At 35.6% G+C, this 23818-nt stretch overlaps 1 protein-coding gene across 1 annotated transcript in view; it reads right to left on the bottom strand.

The window, feature by feature from the left end:
- LOC110675282 overlaps positions 1-23818 on the bottom strand; it is a 685744-nt gene that overhangs the window by 94403 nt on the left and 567523 nt on the right. Inside the window, exon 6 of the mRNA XM_021839766.1 lies at positions 12329-12398. Coding sequence (XP_021695458.1) covers positions 12341-12398 — 58 coding nt within the window. The 3' untranslated portion in view covers positions 12329-12340. The remainder of the gene's footprint in view (positions 1-12328; positions 12399-23818) is intronic.

Raw genomic sequence — 23818 nt, 5'->3', positions numbered from 1 at the left:
ATTTCACTACATTGAATGGAAATTCCAGGCATTATCAACGCCTTAGAATAATTTGACCTTATTCCACTTATATCAAAATCGAAAACTCCAAGCAGTATCAACGCCCTGGAGTAATTTGTCCCATATCGAGCCGTAGCATCCTAACGCCCTGTATGACATCAATTAAAATTTCAAGCTTTGTCAACGCCTTGGAGTAACTTGACCTCACCTTATGTAGACCAAGTGCATTTTTACGCACCACATCACTTGAATGGTCCGAGCATTATCAACGCCCCAGAGTAATTTGGACTCATGCCATGTAAATCAGTTGCATCTTAACGCCTCAAGGGACAAATGTCAAGATGTATAAATGCCCTCTAATTTTACCTTGTCTTACGTAGATGTGGTGCACCTCAATGCCCTGCATCGATTGAAAACTCCAATCTGTATTGACGCCCTAGAGTAATTTAAACTTGTTTCATATAGATCAGCTGCATTTTACGACCCTGGAGGACATTATTTGAAATTTTCAAGCTGCATAAACGCCCTGGATTAATTTGACTTCATCCCATGTGAATCATGCGCATCTTGACGCCCTGTATGACATCAACAGAAACTCCAAGCTCTATCAACGCCCTGGAGTAATTTGACCTTATCCCAAATCGATCAAATACATCTCAATGCCCTGTAGGACAGCAATTGAAAATTTAAGCTCATTTTTCGTAGACCAAGTGCATCTTTAAGCCCTGTATGACATCAATCGAATATTCCAAGATTTAATAACGCCCTGGAGTGATTTGACCTTGTTCCATGTCAAAAAGTTGCATTTTAACGCCCTGTGGGACAATTGTCAAAATGTATAAACGCCCTCCACTAATTTGACTTTGTCTTACGTAGATCAGGTGCACCTCAATGCCCTGTGTCGATTGAACATTCCAATCTGTATTGATGCCCCGGAGTAATTTGACCTTGTCTCACGTAGATCTTAGATAAGGTGCATTTTAACGCCCAGTAGGACATCAATTGAAAATTCAATGCTGTATCATCGTCCTGAAGTAATTTGGACTTGTGTCTTGTAAATCAACTTTATGTTAACGCCCTGTTCGATATCTATTTTCCTTATATTTCGACCTTGTGCAACTTAATGCTCTGTTTCCATTGCTGTATCAACGCTCTGGAGTATTTTGACCTCATTCTATGTAGATCAGGTACATCTCAACACCCTGCAGGACATAAATTAAAAATTCCAAGCTTTAGCAACGCCCTGGAGTAATTTGGCCTTCTTTCACGTAGTTGAGAAACATCTTTACGCTTTGTATAACATCAATCGATCAAGCTATATCAACGGTCTGAAGGGATTTGACTGAATTCCACATTGATCTTTGTGAGATCTGGAGCATATTTACGCCCTGTTGAAAATCAATTGAAATTTCTTATCAATATCAAAGCCCTGCAGTAATTTGACTGGAGTGACTGACTTATTCTATGATGATCAGGTATATCTCAACGCCCTGTATGCCATTAATTGAAAATTCCAAGCTCTATCAATATCCTGCAGTAATTTAACCTTAGTCCACATTAATGAATTGAATCGTAACGCCCCGTAAAAATCAATCATTTTTTTTTAATCTGTATCAACGCCCTGAAGTGATTATACCTTGTTTCACGTAGATAAGCTGCAACTTAACGCCCTGTAGGAAACCAATTAAATTTTGTTTGCTTTGTGACCTTAACTAATGTATATCAAGTGAAAAGTAGTGTTTGGTTCTTTCCGTTTTACATGTTGTTTATAATATCTTTAGTTTGTCTTTACTATTTATCAAACGATTGTGCCACTTTTCCCCGAATGTCCTTTCCGCGAATGACAGTTTCCAGAATAACCCTTTTCCTCGAATGCCATGTTTCCGAATGGTTTGTCTCTTCGGTATAGTTTACAAATGAAAGAATCTTCAACTTATATGTTCTTATGACAGTCAGTTAATACCCTTGTTTTTTTCTGGACCAATAATTTTCATGTGATAGTGATAAATTTCATAATCAAGTATGCACCACGAGCAGCATTTTTGTGTTTTTAAATTTGATGAAATAGGTTTGAAAACCATCTGTAATTGATACTGGGAAGTTCCAAAATTCACTAATATATCTATCGAAAAACTACCGTTTTGCTTCGAAATCCAGACACCTAAGAGGCAGTGCAACTTCAAACTTGAATTTCATAAGCAAATTCTTGTATATCTTGAAGCTATAAAATATTTCCACACCGTATATAGTTCAATTTTTGTTGCTGTGCAAAGAAATATACATTTTTTGAGGAAAATCTCACTACCGTGGTGAATCAAAATCCGGACGGTACCAATATACGGACACTCTGGTAACTTCTATTGAATACAATGTGAAATTGAATAAATTATGTGGTTTTAATGATTCACATCTGAGCTTTATTAACATTGCTCATGATTTGACTACAATTTGATCTAGTAGCCATTGTCATATGATAAATAAAAATAAAAATAAAAATCAACCATCAGTTTGACACCATTATATCGTAGTGCAGTTTTTGTAGTTCAAGTCATTCAGCAAAACAAAGAGCGGTCAAGTTAACGATAATTAATTGCAATGACATTGTATGCGAATTGTTGCAAACCATAGTTTGTGTTTAAATATGTTAGATAAATGATTGGAACACTTTAAAACTGTGAAAACAAGTGTAAAAGGACATTTTTTGTGTGATAAGTGAGTGTCCGGATTTGTGAACCATGGATTTGAAATCCGAACGCTATACGTTTAACTTGTAGTTTGCTTGAGTGCACATCTATTTTGTAATAAAAATGCACCGAAAACTGAAATAAATGCAAGAAAAAGTGGATAGTCGTGTATGAAATTAAATTGTAGTTGAAAAGTCGACTTTAATATGACGATTGTTGCAGATTATTTGCTCGCTGCTACAACCAAAAGATATGAGTAATCGAAATACAGAATAATCTTGATTATCCATTTTTTAAAAACATTATTATGTGCATCCCTGTATTTAACAACAAAAAATATGATAGAATAGCCACATTTAAATTGATTTTTTTAAATTTTATTTGAATTAAGCTGGCCTAAACACGGATGTCCGGAAATTGATTCAAGAATGTCCGGTTTTCTGATTCACATGTCCGGATTTGAAAACAAGACATGTGTAATAAAAAAACATTATTTCCATGTTATATTCGTAATTTGAACTATAATATTTGCGATTACCATCAAGATAAAAGTCGAAACGATTCGTGACACGGTAGTGCGTTAATCAAATCTAATGCAAATATATTGATATTAGAATGAGATCATTCTGCACCGCTTAAGCGTCCGGGTATTGATTCATCACGGTAAAATAAGAAAAGTTCCATTCTGATTTAAATTCCGGACACATTTGTTTCGGATTCCGGACACATTTGCTTCGGATTCCAGACACTCTTATTTAATTAAAAACTCAGAGATTGTGTAAGTATTTCATTCGAATTGAATTTTTTATTTAAGGTTATATCACCAGATTTCAGTATTGACTATTAAACAGTCAAAACTGATGTGAAAAACAAAGACAAATCACACAACTCTCTTCTATCGCCGCATGAGATTCAGTGACGTGCGACATCTGGAACTTAACGAGACATATTCTTTTCAAATTGTTGGAAGGTAACAATCTAGTTTTTTTTTTACCGCATGTTCTCTAAATCACTTTTACAATCATCAATTTTCCATTTTGATCATTACGATTAAAATAGAGGCACATTTTAATTCACATTCTCGGATGTCCGGTTTTTGAAGCAACTGGAAATCATGCTTCGTAATCCGGACACTTGAAGTTAGCCATTAATAAAGAAATGTTCATATAAATACCGGTAAATTTCACTAGCTGGCAACAAAAACACACTTTTTTCTCCTGTTGGTCACGTTAAACAACACAGAAACGTATGTTGACTATGAAAACTTCGAGCACATATCCGAGCACCAACTTTAAGAAATTGTTTATCAGGCGAAAAATCAACTGACGATTTCACGTGCAGTTTATTTTTATTTTTGTTTTTATGATTTTAAAGCCTACTGCGATACGTTGACATTCACAATAAACATTTAAAATCAAAGAATCGAACTGAGTGTTAACATTACAGTTACATTTTCTTAAACATGGCAAAAAATAAGAAAATGTTCAAGGTGTCCGGCTTTCGAAGCGTCTGGCAATTCGATGCAAAACGGTACTAAAGATAAAACCATTGCAAAATATATTGAAAACCAGAGAAATTGTTGACTTTTTCCATATTGTTATCACCTCCACAGCGATATTTTATTTGTTATTTAAGCCATATATTTGGTTGAAAATCGAACACTTCTTCTTTATGTAAAAAAAAAAGTTCAAATTTTCTAGATGTTCTGCTTTTGGAAAACTCAAGAAATCTCAGTAAACTTAATTATTTGATTCATTTTTTCAAAAGAAAAAATATCATATATTTCTCTAAGTATGCTTCATATTACCTTACGTACAAACATAATCAAACATTCGTAACATCGAATCTCAGGTATTGATTTATTTATGTTTAACTTTAAAACTTTTCTTCACGTTCTAGTCAAGTCTGCATTTTTTTCTGGTCTGACATGACTGAGAATACGCATAATATTTCGTTAAAAATGTTCCGAGTTATGGTTGAGTAATAATCGCTGAAACGCGGTTACCATCGGCATCTATAATTAGAATTACAGTTTGCATCGTATTTCGCCTAAATTTTATAAAACTAGAGGAGAAGCATTTAGGTTGACACAAATTGCTGAACCATAGCTTGACAGTTGGCAAAAAAGCTCAGTTTTTGATAAACTCTATGTATTTCTTCTCGTATCTTCTTCTCATACATTCCCTGAAACACAAACAATATTAAAAAAAAAAAAAAATTGAGAGAGACACAAAAACGGTTCTATGTGGCTTTTAGATTGGCACTAAATGATTCCTTTTACACTGAGTGATAGGTTCTACAAGACTAAGTTTGTTTCATGGGTTATGATTTCTATTTGAATGGTACATCGTAATAGTATGACTCTAGGAAATAATCACATAGCATATACAGTAGGTATTGTTAAGGTAGATTCAATTGATACTAGGACAAAATAACATTCACTTTTTACATCAGCAAACTTTTCAACTAAATAATGTTTAAGTCCGTGTACTTAATTTCTTCGTTCCATATTTCAATCGAAATGAAACACAAACGAAATACGTGCAAATGCATTTTGGTTTTCGTTCGTTAGGAATATATATTAAAGTATTTGTGATATTTGCAATTTTTATATATTGAAATGTTGTTGGTTTTTGGATTTCCGTTTATGATCTATATAAACTGAAAGTCGAAATTCCATAGCAACATAACCTCCATCACAGTTGATTCCTATATATTAAAATATTTGTGATATTTCTTATGAGCCGACATCATTAACGCCTGGCAATAGAAGCGCCCCCTGGGCTATAGCAACGCCCCCCTTAAAAAGGGACGACTAAGAAGCTCAAATTTTACGACGACAGGGCTGTCACTGCACGTGTAGAAACTTTCAAAAATAGGTCAGAATTGACATGCAACACATAATGTGAAAATTGGTTGGATTTTGGCAGTAGAAATCTTTCGTAAGTTCGTGACGATCTCAAATCAGCTATGAAATAGAAGAAGCTTAAGTTCTTCTTCTACTTCTTGCCATTATCGTCCCAACTGGGACAGAGCCGGCTACTCAGCGTATTGTTCTAAGAGCACTTCCACAGTTATTAACTGGGGGCTTTCTTTGTCTCAATTGCCATTTTCGCATTCGTACATCGTGTGGCAGGTACGATGATACTCTATGCCCAGACTCTAACCACTCGGCTAAGGAAGGCCCCTAAGCTAAAGTTATCCAACGTCAACTTGGCGGTCGTATCTCGGAGACAACCTATTTTTTTCCAAGATGGCGAAATGCTGCGATTGATCAATTGAACTACCTCCTTTCTAAATATCTTGCACGGCACTGTCATTTCCTGAGACGAGACTCTCAAAAAGACGGGATTCCTTTTCTGTGATTGCTGAGATTTTTCTTATTCCACTCTGTGTTTACATCAATCATGCACAAGCACCTTCATATGAACATCTCAACAAAAAAATATTGCGTTTGAGTCACACTGAAGCATAAATACCTTTTGGGTGAAATTTCATGCCAGCAATCATGGTAGACAGATGACAGAGGCTTTTAGTAACAGTTTATTTTGAGTATAGGTAGTCTGCCTTCACATCAGGTAAAACGGCATGTTTCTCCCGTCTCGAGGACAAATATTGCTCTTTGTGGGCAAATCAAAGCTCTTCAGTGAGACAAAACAAAACTCTTCAATAAGACAAAACACAAATTCGCTCCTAACCGAGACAAACAAACAAATTTATTTTTGCTTATGCGGAGAAAACGGAAAATCCATATTTGAGTATTTTTTTACTTATTTTTGAGTTATTTTTCTCTCCCTATTTCATTTTCTCCTTCTATTGTTGTCAGAGATCGAAAAGTTGAAAACCACAAAATATTTCTATCAGTGCAGCTGACAACAAAATAAGATTGGTTTAGACAGTTCAGATTCTTAAATAAAATTCTGAGAATTTATTCTAGACTGGTTCTCAGATTATTTCTCAGATTGTTGCTCAGATTGGTTCAGACGTACAGTGAAGGCATAATGTTATGAAGCAATGAAGAGATAAGTAAAGTGGGAGTATCACTGAATATGTATGATTTTTTGGTAAAGAAGTGAACAAAATAGCAAAAAAATGTATGCTTTCCAAATCAATTAAGAAGATCACTTGAATAAAAAAAAAAAAAAAAATTATGAGATGTAGTAGGCATTGATAAAATAAAAACTGATCATTCTTTCATAGCTGTGAACTATAATGGAAGCGTGTCTAGAGGCACATAACAAATCTATAATAAAATTTTATCAGAATATGATATGCATATCTTATTATGATCTAATTTTGTTGAGCACCATTATTCAAAAGAATATCAAAACAAAAATTAAACATATTATTGAGTTTATTTTTATTTGTTTATTTTTAACGTTTTTATTACAAAATTAAATACTTACATATCTGTGCATTTAAATAATTTATAATATTTTGAAATACCGTTATCCGGGGTATCATTGATCAGCGGGGTAACATTGATCGGAATGACTTATCTCATAAAAAGTTCGTATCATCATTTATTGAAGGAACATTTCCAAATCATGAATTGTGCTTCTCTTTCTTATATTGATGAGCTAATGAAAGTGAAGATTTTTGCGAAAATTTCGTTTACCTTATGCGTAAATTTGTCAATTTTTCGAAACTATTATTTCAATAGGTAAGGATAACACTACCGAAGATTCATGTTTCACATAAGTTCTGCAAACGATATGAGCAAGGAAAATGCGATTCTTACTAAAAATGGCATCGCTGAATACGATTCCGTTGTCAAAACTTTCATAAGTATGCTTAATAAGGAAACATTAACGAATTACTGTAAAGAATATAGAATTCCCTTAGGAAATTGCCTACCTTTAGGCGTATTCCGCGGTTCGAGGTGTTTTTAATTTTACAATAACTAAAAAAGTAAATAACTTGTAAGCGTTTGACCTTTATATTCGGCTTCGGGAGCCATGATTTAAGTAAGTAACGACATTTTCAATATTAATGAACTTTGTTTACATAGGTGATCAATGTTACCCCATATCAGCTAAATCAAAAAATCATTTAAAACATTTTTTTTAAACATGCTTAAATCTTTCAAAAAACAAAATACAGTACATAGTCATGAGCTATGGGTGGCAGTACTTGTTTTAAAAATAAAAAATTGGCTACATTTGCATTTTCAAGCGAAATATTTAAAAAAATTTAAAAAAATGATCAATGTTATCCCGGATTACGGTATTCCTTTTTTTTTTCTCGGCTTACAATTTAATTGTTTTTTAATGTGTTTCCATATAATTTAAAACAACTTGAGTTCATGACCTACAGAGCGAAATATATATTTTTTATTTGGAGAGTATGAAAGAACAGTCTCTTGGGTTAATTAAATCATCCAAACGGTAACAAAATGTTATTATATTTATATAATTATTGACTAATTGCAAGTGATTGAAAATTGACTTGCTGCGTTATAAGCCCAAATTAATACATAGTTGTAATTTATATGCTATCATTTTGCAACAAAGATATCTATCGACACCAAACCAAAACGTATTCTTAAAGAATCTTCTTAAAACAATACTGACAGTTTTTATTTACTGTATGAACCTTTAGAATGCGGTAAATACAACACATGTCGAATGATAGTCGTATAATAGTCAACGCACTATATACGGTTCGAGTAAACCACAGTTTGAAATCGATATATCTCAAAATCCAGATAATATAGAAACTTGGGGTCTTTAGTAAAGTTTTTCTGGAGGTGAAGCGCTATATGATGACACCTCATTTAATTTGGAATTCAACTGCTAGGTGGCACTAGTGGGCATGGAAGTTTTACTTGTGTTTTGCATATATTTTAGGATCCTGACCATTTAGAAGGATGGCATCTTCGGCAAAGTTGTTTAGTAAGTTAAGGACTATCATTGTTCGAGCTACACAGAAAGAAAAATCCATGTAAATTTCAGCGTATGATCATGAAGGAAATGCTAGCTTTGTCGCAAATTCACATGACACGTCGTGTAAAATTATATCAACATCATGTAAATTTATGCGAATTGTCGCGTAATCAGTTAGAGTCCATGCTAGATTACATGATATATAGCGGAAACTTACATGATGTTATTGTAATTTTACATGATGTAACGTGTAAATTTTCGACAACTCTGGCATTCCCTTCATGTGCATGGTTTATGTTGGAATTTACATGGATTTTTCTTTCTGTGTAGTTGATTGAAAATTTTGCCACTAAGCGGCGCTAGTAAGCATGAAACTTTTGTTTGCAGATAGCCTGACCACTTAGAAAGATAGTGTCTTCGGCAAAGTAGTTCAGTAGCTCTAGGGCTATCATTATTTGAGCCAAGAAATAGGATATTTTGCCACCAGGCGGCATGGATACTTCAGGATCTTGACTTTTTAGACAGGCACCTTCGGCAAAGTTGTTCAGTTGTTCAATGTATGTGTGTCACTATTTTATATTAGGTCTTGTATTTTGTATGGAAGTCGACATTGAAAAGTATGGTTGATAAATGATGTAATTTGGCGTGACCTACAGGGGATAGGCAAAATGATTGAGATAGGCAAAATTTTGCCTAAATTCAAATGCTTATAACATTATGAAAAATTGATGAAATTGGGTGCATCCGAAAGCAGTCGACGGGAAATTTGGTCTAGTTTCAGGAACTTGCTCGGCCATGCATATGGGCCACCGGACACCGGAGATATTCCGGATTTTCCGAGGTCATGTCCAAATGGTATTTTCTCTGTCGTTTGTATTTTTGTGCGGTGTGAAGTTGTATAGATGTTTACAATTTTCATAGAAACTAGAACTAATAGGAAGTTGAATGCCGGTGGACGCATTAAGATTCGTTGAAAATCTTCTGAAATATGACCATTTCCGTAAAATATGGTCAGTCATGTTGGTATTACCAATTATGTAAATAATATTCAGAGCTATATCCAAGTGGCATCAATCTTCAAACTAATGCTTCCAGCAGCATATTTAGAACCATTAGATGCACTGGCCACTCCATAGTAGGTTCCAGGTGCCCTAGGGGAAATGGCTAATTAGGAACATATCAGGAGCCATATCAATATGGGCATCAAACTTCAATATTTTCAAAGGTGCTTCTGAAAACATTTTCAGCACCACCGGCTGTCATGACCACTATAAAATAGGTTCCAGGTGCCTAGCACTAGCATTACAGGATTGTTATTTCATGATTAGAATTGCGCTCCGTACACCTTTAAAAGTCACAAAAGTGATGATCAAACAAATTTCACAAAATGAACAAAGCATCGCTTGAAAACTTTAACAAAAGGTTTCTAATTTACTTAATCTAATCGTGCGCATTCACGAGCTGGTATAGTTTAAAGGTACTTTTTGTAATACAGTTAACTATCCCTACTCGACTTTGGTGTATTTGGTGCATCCATGCACAATTTCTTTAAAATATTACTATGGTTTAAGTTCTCTTCAAATTATAAAACAGCTGGCGAATTATGGACCACTATTATGAATTCTCATGGAAAAACATGTCAAGGATCTTTTGCAAGAGGTGTATAAAATTCAAAATCTAACCATAATGTGTCAAACTTTAAATTTAAACCACAAAAGGGTTAAGTAGGCATCGCCGAGGAAAATATTACCAATTGTGTAAACTTCTTTAAATATTGAAGTTTTGTCCTCTTTGAACCACTGTGCCAATGCACCGTCTGGACCATAGGAGATGATCCGTCTGCTCGGCTCGCACACAAAATGGAACAATAGGATAACTCGGTCGGTGTCCCGTCGTCGTAGCCGTCTTATGGGATCGTCCTTTTTTATGTGCGGACCGTACTTTTCGCTGGCCACAGAACGAGTTCCAGTAGGTAGATGCCGGACCTAGAGGCGGCCTTTTCGCCGGGTGTGTAGGCTACTCTCCGTCGACTATCTGGAACTAATGGCCTTGGGTACCAATATTGCAGCAATTTGATTAGATCTGGATCCTCTCTCGCTGTCCAGAGTGTCCTTGTCTGGGACTGGGTGTTTTTCAGTACGATAACGCCGATGTGGTCGCCAATGCGGTTTTAGAAATGTAGGAAACTTGCCGCGTAATTCCCGCTGAAAGTGGTTCCACGGAAAACTACGCCGAGTGAGTGACAGCCAGGTATGGGAAGGTTAACTAACGAAGCGGATTATCGATGCTGATCGAAGTAGGCACATAATTAACAAGTTTACTTCATATTGGACAATCCGTTTTTAGGGCTGCCATACTCGACGCATCTGCATCGGTAACATCATCATAATCAGATTATTGATTCGGCAAATGTTGCACCACTTTCGCGAAAGGACCATCAAATTAGCGCGCACCCTTCCAGGCTAATCGACGTTCAATATAGATATCTGTTTGCGAGATAAAATGTGTTTGCGGCTTTGACAGCCCATGTTGAAATGTTTGGTTATGCCGAAAATATCTACATTTACCTATTCTGGGCTTGGTCGTGGAGCAGTAGGCTGTTGTGTTTGCACAACATCAATAATCATCATAGGCGGCTATGGTGGTGAACATGAATCATCCTAAAGCTCTGGAAGTGCAGAGAGCCAGTCAAATGGCGATCGGTAATGGTTTGGGATTGTTAAAATTGGGCGTATCAAGAGCTCCAATCAATAAAGCGTTTAGGTATGGTTTGTTGTTGGCTACAATGTAGCTTCACGCTTGCATCGTATCGAGGTGTTCCGTTATAATATTTGGATTCTGTATAAATCTATTATTATCCCATAGATTTTTGAGCTGCACGTACGGTGCACTCAATTTGATTGAGCATTCAATCTCAAATATCTACAACATGATGAACTACAATACAATGATAATTCGTTATTTTGAGATAAGCAAGTATGTTATCGGAATACTAATATTAGGTATTGCTAAAAGTTATAACTTCTAGCAACGTTCGGTTCCATTGGAATACCTCAAAATTTGATCTTAATTGGTTGCAATTGTAGTTTGTACGAATATATTTTTGTGATTTAACTAATGCATAACTCCAATCACGCTAAAGTATAGTTTGATAAATCATGGCATATCATGATTGAAACCAGATATTCTTGAAAATTAAGCAGAAATGTCTGGCATGCATGCAAATTTCTTATCTCATATCAAATTACTACAGTTCACTCGAATTACTATCGTATACAAAAATCTGGCCGGTTGCCAAAAATGTTTAATTTCCCAAAATGCAACGATGCACCGGACAACGGGCAGATTGAAACAAAGAAACCCAAAATTAATTCAATGCAAAATGCGTTCCCCCTTTTGGCTGTTTGGCTGAACCGAGACCGAGAGCTGGAACTCAGCAACCGGGAAATTTAAATAAAAGGATCATAAAGTTTAAACGGAATGAATTCCTCGATGATCGTTTCCAGCTTTGGACTCTTTGATCGGAGTTTTCCGAGAGTGCATTTTCAGGCTGCCCAGCAATCGTGTTTGTCAAAACTTTAACGACGCTCAGCATAAGTACCTTTTAGTAGCATTTTTCTTTCTCTCCCTGCTCAGCTTGATGTAAAATTCATAGGAAACTTTCTCGTCGGTAAACAGTCCACATTGAAAATTACCTTAAAACGGTGCCAAATACACTCTTCTCATGTTCGGAAAATAAGCTCGCAACGTCTTACTTACCGAGTCGATAGATTATTTAGCGTGCCGTCTGTTTGCGAACAACTTCCTCCTGGCGGCGGTGGGACACATTCTGCAAAAGAGAAGATAACGAAACGCAGAGCTGTAGTTAAATATTTATAATTATAAATCAAAACATAAGGAATTGTGGGGGGACTTCGGCAGTGGGCATTGCACTACTGACTGTCGCCGTTTTCATTCCAGAAGAAGCCAACCACAGCAGGCGCAGGTTAATGTGAGCGTTTTTCGACTACAACAGTTGGCATGTTGTATAAATTATTCAAATTTAAGTAGGCTGTTTTGTGTCATTTCCTTCGAATGGGAAATCGCTCGTGCCAAGGGGATAAATGGCGAAAATGTGCAATTTAGGTTATGATGGCTGTGAAACTGTTAAAAGTTTAAATTATGAAATAAGTAAGGTGGGCTCATTATTTGCATTTAGGGTTGTCTCAAAATCTCAATTAATCGATTAGTTGGTAATCGATTACAGTCCAAGAATATCGATTATCGATAGCGATTAATCGACTAGTATTTTTCGATTAATCGAATTAATCGACATTTTTTCTGTAAATATGAGTTCTTACTGCTATAAGGTACACCGGAGTAGGCTAAAACGGGTGGGGCAAAATGAAATACTTAGTTTTAAACATGATGACAATAAATGTTAGCAGGTTTTTCGTTCCTTAAAATTGGTTTAATTTGTTAGCACAATGTTTCTGTAGTGAAATTTCAAATTATTACGAAATTTTACATTTCATGTAAACCCAGCCCCAAGATGCCCGAAATTTAATTGAAAAACAGTTTTAACAATAGCTCCTAATTGATAAATTCTTGTGAATTCGGATAGACATGCACGATAAAATTCTTTTAAAATTTAATAGAATTTATCCAATTTTCGAAGCATGAAGCTGAGGTTCATGGCTTAGTAAATTGTTTCTTCAAGTTATTTGTTTTGAATCAAGATGAATTTAAGTATGTTATTAGTATTCTATTTAGTATATTAGTATTTCGTTGAACCAATGGCCTACACTTATAATTTTGAAGCTTATCCTTTTCTTTCCCATTGTTCATGATGTCCATTATGAAAATAAAAAATAAAAATAGAATTGATCCATTTATGCAGAACATACATGAACGAGAATAATAAGATCGAACTTCCATTGAAATTTGTGATATTTTTATTCATGGTAAATTGTAGGGAATAACTTAAAGAATTTGTAAAACAATTCGTATTTATCAGAACCACTAAAAATGTTTACGGAACTGTTACAAAATTCTAAGGATCTTTTGATGAACGAATGAACTTTTAATTCGTTCTTCAAGAAATTTTAATATCTAATATCTTAATACCGATATTCAGTTTTCTCAGGTAAGCTCTGTTTAGGTTACTTCAGAGTTTTCTACCTTCTGAATATTTGTTTCACAATTCTGCAAGGAGGAGAACGGTAAAGATTAATAGAGTTTTTACTATTAATCTATGCGTTTGATTTTTTTTTACATTATAACCTAGCTATCCCGACATACTGCATGTTTATTCTACAAATTATTACACACAATTTCCTAACGTTATCTTTAAAGTTTATGGAATATCCCCTCGCATGCGTCTGAGTTCTGGACAAATGCATCAGTGAAAAAAAAAATAAATCCGTTGACCCGCTGTCATGTCAACTCTTGACTAGGACTGGTATACTGCCCAGAACTGCATATTTGTCACTTTCGAAATTTTTGACAACTTCGAGTTAATACCGTGGAGAGTCATCAAACGATAAACACTTACGATCAACTTACTGAAATCTGTGAGATTGTTCTAGAAAATTCGATAAAAAATACCAATTTGTTTGCCAGTTGTAATCGCATAACAGTCACATTGAGATTATACATGAGCCTCGTAATGTTGTAGCAATGAAATTTCTATCAGAATTATTTTCTGTCTATTCTCCCAATATGCAATATTGTCTATACATACAGTCTACTATACAATTTTAAAAAATTTTACTTTCTTCTCATACTACCATAAAATACAGTTAAATATGCAGTTATGGGCAGTTAGGACTGGAACTTTTAAGTTCTTTCCTGAAAAAAGACACCAAACTGGAACCAGGAAAAAAAACAATGAGACACAAACAAAAGTTAAGAAAACAAAGAGAAACTTAGCAGGAAATAGAGGATATAAGATCGATGTATAAGAATAAGAAGAAGACAAAGAAGAAGAAGAAGAAGAAGAAGAAGAGATCGATTAATCATAAAACCTGACCAGAATTTTCTATGAAGTTTATTTTTAGATTATTTTTTTATTATTTTCTCGCGACATTACCATAAGTGTTACTTTTCGCACAGACAAACAGACGTAACACTTAGAACAAATCTCAATCAAAATCATAGTCACGAGGACATGTACGCCCAATGCTAAAATTAGCGTGTTTGGCTGACGGGCCAACAGATGGCGGTAGTGTGTAAACGTCAAACACGAACAAAAACGAAGCAAGCGCTACGGGTGGCGGATTGGCCACCTAACATATTTTTGAATCGACCGTTTAAAAGGTGGTCGACGGACAACGATGAGAGTGTGACGTCTGTTTGTCTGTGCTTTTCGTATTACTGTTTGCATTATGTCATGATTTTCACTAGGAATTTCATCTGAATATAATTAAAATTTCCCAGTCTATTTTCTAAGTTGTCACCAGAGAAACGTCAAGGATGTTTTTCAGAAATTATTAGAATACTAGCTTACCCAACGTGGCTAGCCACTTTTCAAAAAAATGTGAAAGCCAAAAAATCAACATTGCAAAGTGAACCCTGCAAATTAAAACAAACTGCAAATTAAAATTCAAAACTTTGCATTTCATCTTGCACTTGTTCAATTTGGCCTGGTATACTTTATGACCTTTCTCCTAAATGTATGCTCCAACAATACTTCTATTAACACATGATGTCTTCATGCTGTTGTAAAGTTTTAATCCGAAATTTTCACAGCCTTCAAAGCTGTTGTAGTGTTTCTTCTGCTGTGGAAAGTTTCAAAAGTTCCAGATCACGAATAAGAATACCGAAATTTCTCGACTATTCTGCTGTAGTACTGCTCAATGATACATTTCGGTGAAACATTTCAAAGCGTTACTGACAGACAGACAACTCTGAGATTTTATATATATGATGAAAAACTGAATTTAGTACTATACCATTTAATTCCACTAGCGTTTGTACCCTTTGACGGTAGTTTAAAAATAAGTTTCTTGATACTTTTGACCCGTGAAAATGTCCGGTGAAAACTGCTGGAAACAATTTCAAGGAAAATTCCTGAGGAAATGTTGGATAAACTTCTAGAATTTAATCCTTTAAGAATTCATTGAAAAAATTTAATAAAAAAGGCAGAATTCTTGGAGTAAGACCTGGATATTTCCCCTTTTCCTCAGGAAACCTGGATATTTTTTCTGTTGGTCCTTTGTTAAGGTTATGTATTAAACAAAAGGTTATGTATTAAACAAAAATTTCACATCATGCATTGAGGGCGAAAATGACCATTGGCTTTGAAACAATTGCAGCAGGAATTCTGCCAGAGACTCTTTTAGGAATTCCACCAGGGATGCTACCGACAGGATTTTTTTAGGGATTTCTCCCGTAATTTCAACATCATTCATGTTTCCAAAGATTCCTCCATGCATTTGTCCCAGATATTTTCCTCAGGCTCCTCCAGGATTTTTTACGGCAATTTCTCCCAGAATTTTTCTCAAGATTCCTCACGGAATTCCCTTGAAAAAATTCTCACAAGGATTCTTTCAAGGAGTTCTCTAGAAAATTTCATGAGATTCTTCCAGCAAAACTACCAAGGAGTCCACATGAAACCCCTCCAGAGATGCCTTCATGAATACTTCAAGAAATTTTGCTTCAGAAATTCTCAGTAGATTTTTTCAGTTTTTTCCTTCGCGATTTTTTTTTCAAAAAGTCTGCCAAAGATTCTCCTAGGCATTTTGTGTCAGAGGTTTCTTAACCCCAATACGAGCAGCTTCAATATTTTGCCATGAAGAAATATTGAAATCGCTATAACTTTTTTGTTTCTCAATAGGGAAGGTGTACCGGTATTCGCCATGTACCAGCTATTCGCCACCCCGGATTGTATACTGTTTTACGATATATATGGTTGCCAATTGTATAGTGCTCGCTAAATTGCTTTAAGATGATACGGAAACATTCTTGGAAACCATTCCTTAAAATTTTTGCTCCTTTGCACCTATTTTTCGCCATGGTGTTCCTGATTCGCCACCCTCCATAAGAAATCAACGTAGGTGGCGAATTCAGGAACCGAAATTAAAATCGTGGCGAATACTGGTGCAAGTGGTCCAGTATTCGCCACCCTCATTTTTAATACAAAAATAAAGTCTCTGATAAGTTTTTATATTTTCCCTGCTGAGCATGGATTGAAAGCTTTCGTTTGATGTATTGACAATAACCAAAGGTCGTTTGATTTATTTATAAACAATATTTTTCCTTAGGGTGGCCAAAACTGGTACACTTCCCGTATATTTGCACCACCACAAGTTCTCAAAAAACTCTTCTATTTCAATAATCTGTATTTGTTTTGATCATTGGTCATCTGGATCCGGAGATATTCCAAAATTCTTTGGGGGACCGACGCGTAGCCAATGACCCACGTTATATCTCAAGTTACAGATTTTTCTCATGTTCTATTATTGGCTTTTCAAAAAATCAAGCAAGTATTTAGATAATTCATCCATGGATTCCTTTATAAATGGCTCTAATACAACTTTTAGGGATTGCTTATGGGTCTCCTTCTGAAATTTCTTAAGAGATGGCTGCAAGTATTTTGTTTGAAATTCCTCTAGGGATTGCTTCAAGATTTTTTTTTAGAAATTTGTTGAGGGCTTTCTCCAACCATTGCTTCAAAAACATCACTTGGCTTCTCCGAAACATTTTCCTGTGGTTCTATCAAGAGTTCCTCCAGGAATTTCATCAGAGTTTCAAAAAAAATCTCTTTGAGGTTCTTGAAGAAGTCTTCCAAAAAAATCCTAGGGTTTTCCTTTATAAATTTATCCGGTGATTCCTCTACGACTTATTCTAGGAATTGTTCCAGCTTTTTTCAAGGGATTCTACCTGTTTTTTACAGTCATTTCTCCTAAAATCGACCAGAATTTCCTCATGTTTTGTATTTCAGTAATCCCTTATTTGTTTTTACAAGATTTCCAAGAGTATTATTCCTGAAATTCTTTGAAGAATACCTGTAAAAACTCATCAATTAGGATGTATCAATGTACATCTGAAAACTCCTCCTGGAATTGACAATTTTTTTTCTTTCGGAATTTCTCCAGTTATTTCTCCTGGATTTTCTTCAAAAATTTCCTCCAGATTGTTTCCTGGAATTCTTACAGGAAATACTCCAAGAATTTCTCCAAGAAATCCGAGGAAAAGTTTTTATTAAATGCCCTGGTTGAAATCGCTGAAGAAATCTCTTAGTAACGTCTGGAGGAATTTCTGAAGGAATTCTCGCTGGAATCCTAATAGGATTTTTTGGGGGAATCCCTTGAACAATTCCTAGAAAAATCAGGAGGAATCTGTGGACGACTCCTGGTGAAATTCTTGGTTCATCTTCTGTAAGGATTCTTAAGGCAAATACTGCAGGTGCACATAGAGGACGTTGTTTACGGTCTCATGAGGGTTTTTTAGTGAATCCTAGATGGAAGTGATAGAGAAATATTTTGGAATGTTTTTGGGAAACGCTAAAGATTATTTCAATTTTTTTTTTATTTATTGTTTTAAATGCCTGGAGGAAAAGCCTTGAAAATAATGCCTAAATTAGTCTTGATATGAATTTCGAGACAATCTCTACCAACTTCCTGAATTAATTCCAAGAATCCTTTGAAGAAATGCCTGGACGAATCACGAAATAATTTGGGAAGGAATCCATAAAGGAATTTCTGAAGCAATTCCTGAAAAAAAATGAAGGAATCTCATATTTGAGCTTCATGTTAAATTCCTAGAGACATCTACATGGATTACACAGCTATAAATATTCCTAGAGATCTCTTTGGAAAAATCTTCGCAATGTGACTCCTGGAGCAATTTTAGGATATATCTGTGGAAAAATCTGTACAAGTTTATAAATCTATGAATTCCTGGATAAATTAACGGGAAAATCACTCTGGAAATTTTCATACGATATTTCTGGAGCAATTTATGTAGCCCTATCTGTACCGATTCCATGATTCTAGTTATTGATCGCAGGTTTTACGTTTTTTTACTTTTGTATAAAAATAATATAAATTTCGTTCTATCTTCGTGTTTTGTCATAAAATGAAGAATTTGGATATAAGCTATTTAATATTTGCTATGGTATGACGTCTTTCTGAGTGTGGATAAAAATCATAGATTTTGAGCTGACGAATGATGGTACAACATGATGTTCAGGAATTGTCCACACAAAGATCTACCAGAACCGATATCACATGACCAAAATCAATCGTCCATGACTTGATGCTCTTGTGAATCAGAATAAAAAAGTGAGCCATACACGCTTATGAAATTCTGACCATAGGTGTATACCACTTCCTTGTGTACAGCATGATCAAATTTACAAAAACTGTTCAGAACTCTATTCTTGGGTCTCATACATTTTCATGAGAGTGTAAAAAAATTAAATTAGGTTCAAAAGTTAATTTTTGAGAGCGTTTAAAAGCATTGTAGCGCCGCTCCCCGAGGTCACTGAAAGATTATTGCAGCATGGATACGATCGCTTTCCAAAGTTAGTTTTCTTAAGTAAGGAAATATTAGAACTATCTCTTTTTTAGTGCCAATGTCTAAAAATCACCCCGATGTACGAAGAAAAAAAAAGAGATTTTTTTATGAATTTATTGTAAACATTCGTTTAAAAATGTGGGAAAATCTCAAGAGATACTTTAGGAAGATCAAGAAAACGTTGAATGTGGAATCTTTCCAAAAGTGAATAAAGGAAATTGAGCAGAATACTTTTCTCTTCTCCCCGTAAAGTGTAAAACATGGTAACGTTAGTAAAAATTTGTGGCGTATGCAATGACATAATGACCCATGGCCATTGATTGACAATATACTGCTGTGAATCGCAAGTGAGTTCCATTCAAACGAATACTAAAAAAAGTTCAGGAGATTGACACATGTTTGGATATCAATGAAACTTTCACATTTTGCTCATCATTCTGATACCTTTTGAGAGAAATATAACACGTTACAAAACTATACAGTGGGACTGTAATGAGGTCACATTTCATTATAGGATAATTCGACTTGGTATTTTTTTTACAAATTTTACCGAACAAATTATGCAGTCTCGTTAGTGTAGCTGAAAGGTCATAAATAATATAATATAATATAATATAATATAATATAATAATAATAATATAATAATAGGAATATATGTTCAAAACATGTATAAACTATAATTGGACAAAAAATCAGATGGGACTGCCTTGCGATTCACGGCAGTATAGGAATATAGGATTGTGTTTGGAAAACTGGTTTGCTGGTTTGCTACTGACAAGAAAAGGAATCGCCTATCTCGATGCGAGGAGAATTTCTTCCCAGAAATGACCAGGAAATTACATTTCTCTGATCGCAGTACGCAGTTGGTGAGAAATGTCATTTCAAATGGGACTCTCTGTAGGAAATTTCTTGACCCATTCAGTAAAGAAACTTTTTTACTTTTCTTGAGTGAAACAGCATACTTAGCTTAACACAACACAGTGTTTTACAGGAAAACATAATCGTAGTTTGAATTGGTCATTTTATTTTGGAAAAATCGTCAAATAATCGAAGTCAATTAATCGATTATTTCGATTATTAAGTGAGTCAGCTATCGATGAAAAATTAATCGATTAGTGAGTCGATTAATCGATTAATCGAAATAATCGATTAATTTGCGACAACCCAATTTGCATTAGGAATAAGGAGAGTTCCTGTTTAGCAATAGCTTTCCGGTATACTGAAAGATATTTTGCAATTTATTGAATAAGTATCTATCTGTCTGCCAGCTTGTATTCGATTACTATCACACAATGGCAGATTACCGAAGAAAATTAGATGTGACACTCCGAGATTGAATTTGTTATGGCAAATGTGCATCTATTGCTCGGAATCGAGTACATTTTAAACCCATAAAATCGGATGTACAATTTTGTTTTCTTATTACCCCATCAATAAGTGAGATGGATCGACGTTCCCATGGCACCTCACAAAACAAGCAAACACTGAACCAAATTGAGGACTGCTATCTTGCCCGACACCCACCGGGAAGTGTGAAAACACACATATTTTCAAACGAGAACATAACAACAACATAAGAATCCATGTCCGCACCATTGTCTGAGGAGACCTGCTACTGACAATCCGTACTCTTGGGGCAGCACAGCCTGCTTGGATGCAATTTCCATCATGCAACAAACCAGAGAAAGTGTGTAATCGAATGGAACTATTTTATCTCGGTTCGACAAACCAGCAGTCCCTGTCTCTCTCTCCACCCTGTTCTTTATGATGTCAATAGGTAAATACGACCCATCAGTCATGCTTCCCCCCGAAGATTCACCACAAATGCATCCACCCTCTGGATTCCCTGAGGGGATTCAGAGCTCTGTCCCAGGATACGGATCCCCACGACAATGTTGTATCGAAATGAATAAATTATATGCATATCTCTCAGTGTCTCCATTCCCCCGTATCACCCAAGCAAGCCATGGAAAAGGAGCATCTTCTTTTCACGGGTATCGAACAATCGAATGTGCAGAGCTTTCCCAGCCCAAGCGCAGGTCAGGTGACAATCGAGGAGGCACTGCATGCGGGGGACCGAGGGGTATTCAAATAGAAATTCTTGCATATTGAATCGAGTAACAGGATTTTGTGTTTGCATACAACTTTGTACCAATCATCCTGCTATCTACGATTCCTTTCTCGGGCGGTTCTTGGATGGTTTCAGCCGGTACCTGTGTGGACTAGGGAAGTGGTTTCCAACCTCTTTTTATTCTGTGTACCCCTATATAAGTTTCAACAAACCTCATTGCCTCTTCATAATTAAGTGAAATATTGTTTTTTGCTCAATACTGTGCTAACCATGTTTTTTTTTTTAATTGTGTGGAGATTACTTAAGCTAAGTATGCTGATTCGCTCAAGAAAAGTAAAAATTTCTACGGAAGAAATGGTCAACAAATTTTCTACAGTAAGGTCCATTTAAAATTACGTTTCTTTTCAACCGCGTTCTGCGATCGAAGAAAAATGCTTTTCTTGACAATTTCATGCTACTTACGTAGATTTGAAAACATAATCGAATGCATCAAATTCCCCCTAGAGGGGAATTTTTCCCCAGTTGAAAACCACTGGTCCATCTGCGAGGGCAAGCAAACGAGCAAGCAAGCAAGTGAATCTGACAGATTGTGCACCAATCCAATGCCGGTAGACCTCAATCACATCGTCATCGCAATCGTTGTCGTTGTCGGTGGTGGATGGGATTGATGCTTGCGATTGAAAATGATACGCTGCTGAGAGTATGGTGAGGGTAACGAGTCGAGGGTCGTCGGTCGGAAAATGCAGTTGAGAAGGGATAGAATGTGGTTTAGCTCTCTTAGCTGGAGTCGGTGGCAATCGTTGGAGTTTGACAATGATGGGCGGAAAGTTTGAACAGGATCGTCGAAGAAAATTAGTATACGATTGCTGGGAAAAGGTGTTGTCAGGGTGGAGGCTATCTACGGACAAAAAAGACAAAAAGCGACAACCCTGATAATTGTTCTTTCCATGACTTGCTGTTGGTGGTCGAGTTCATTTCGAGGAACTATCATCTTGAATTTAAATTTTGTGGTAAATAACACTGTCTTCTTCGTAAAGAAAATTTGTATCTCGATATCAAGTGAGAGAACCATAGTAATAGTTAGTTTTTATGGCTAACTAGATGGTCTCTTTGATCGCAATTGCACTGATTTTGTGTTCTGTAACTAGATGCCACCCTAATTTGATTGTTCCTTCAACATCAAGTATTGGAGAGTTGGCTGTATGTCATGTTTATGGCAGAGTCTGTTTTACTAGCATTTTGACATCTGAATTAATAAATAAGCTAAATATAAATCAACTAAAAAATAATAAATAATAACTAAATCACTAAAGCGTCACTTAATAACTAAAAGCAGTTTAGTCAAAATTGTCCGTAAAGGCAAGGGCAAGGCAAAGAAAAGCATCAAGGCTGTACAGTTATTTCAAGTTGTATAACGAGTCGATGCTTAGCAGAAATAATGACTCTGATCTATTCGAAGAAGAACTTGGTTTCAGAAACTTCCAGAACAGAAATAAGAAATCCTGTAGTCAGTTGGAAAAACTTTTTACTACCAGGTTATTCTTCTGAAGCTTACAGATATAGCAAAGCATATCATAGACTTACAGAAATTGGATCCTGAGAAAATTGAGAGTATCTCTCGCTTATTGCTCTCTGTAATAACCATGACTTGCAGCACATCATAAGAGCCTGTTTATCATATATTGCTGCAAACCTAGGGGACTCATTTGCTTTCGGATGTTTATCGTGCTATAGCAAAATAAAACACCTACTCCCAATGGCAAACCAGTGAGAAAAATCGTTTTAATCATCGCTCTCTCTTTGGGGCTCTCGTTCGCTGCTCGTATTTATCAAACTTGTTACAGCTTGCGATATATTGTCGATCATGGGCCGCTACACATGGGATGTTTCTTTTCGTTTTCTTTGATCGTGCATCAAAATTAATTTAGAACGAAGCTTGCAAAACAAACATTTCTGACATATAGCAGATGGCTTCCTCTCACTGTTGTTCGTAGGCACACTTGGGAGAGTCAAATTGGGTATCTAAGAGAGCCGAAGGAGATGTAGGGTTTTGAAGGATAATGTGAGGTCGTGATGGAACTTGATTTCAGGTTGGCCCATTGCGCTGCAGAAAGTCTAGCGTATTGAGAGTCGTGGGATCGAAGTCTACTAGAACGATTCCATTATTTTTCACAATTTTACATTCCAAATTGACTTTCGTGTCTACGACTTCAGTTTTTTTTTTTTTCAAAACACCATCGGCTGGTTTAAACCGTAATAGACATGACAACCCTAGTTGCGTAATAATTACGAAAAAGAAAAAAAAAACTTGCTGTGCAGTTTGAAAGCGCGCAAAACAACAATTTAGAACTCACTAGTCCAATTCAAAATTAAATTACTCAGAATATCGAAAGCATTCTAAATCAAGAGAATGTTTTCAAAAGTTCCTGGTGGACTGATTTGGAAGAAATGTGAACTATTATTAAAAAATAAAAAATGCGAATGCCCCTTGGGATGATGGAATTTTTATGTTATTCTCAAGAAGCTTCCAGAGAGTAGCTTATCATTCTTGATTGATATATTATTGCTATAGGGGCGGACGACGTTTTCGGACCTCTTCAAAACAAACCCGTACTTTTGTTTCTGAGTTAGCTTTAAGCTAAAATAATTTTAATTAGTTATTAAATGCATGTGTTTTA

This window comes from Aedes aegypti, chromosome 2, assembly GCF_002204515.2.
Source record: "Aedes aegypti strain LVP_AGWG chromosome 2, AaegL5.0 Primary Assembly, whole genome shotgun sequence".
Lineage (NCBI taxonomy): Eukaryota > Metazoa > Arthropoda > Insecta > Diptera > Culicidae > Aedes > Aedes aegypti.
The sequence above is the reverse complement of the archived record's forward strand: the minus strand, read 5'-3'. Positions and strand labels throughout refer to the sequence as shown.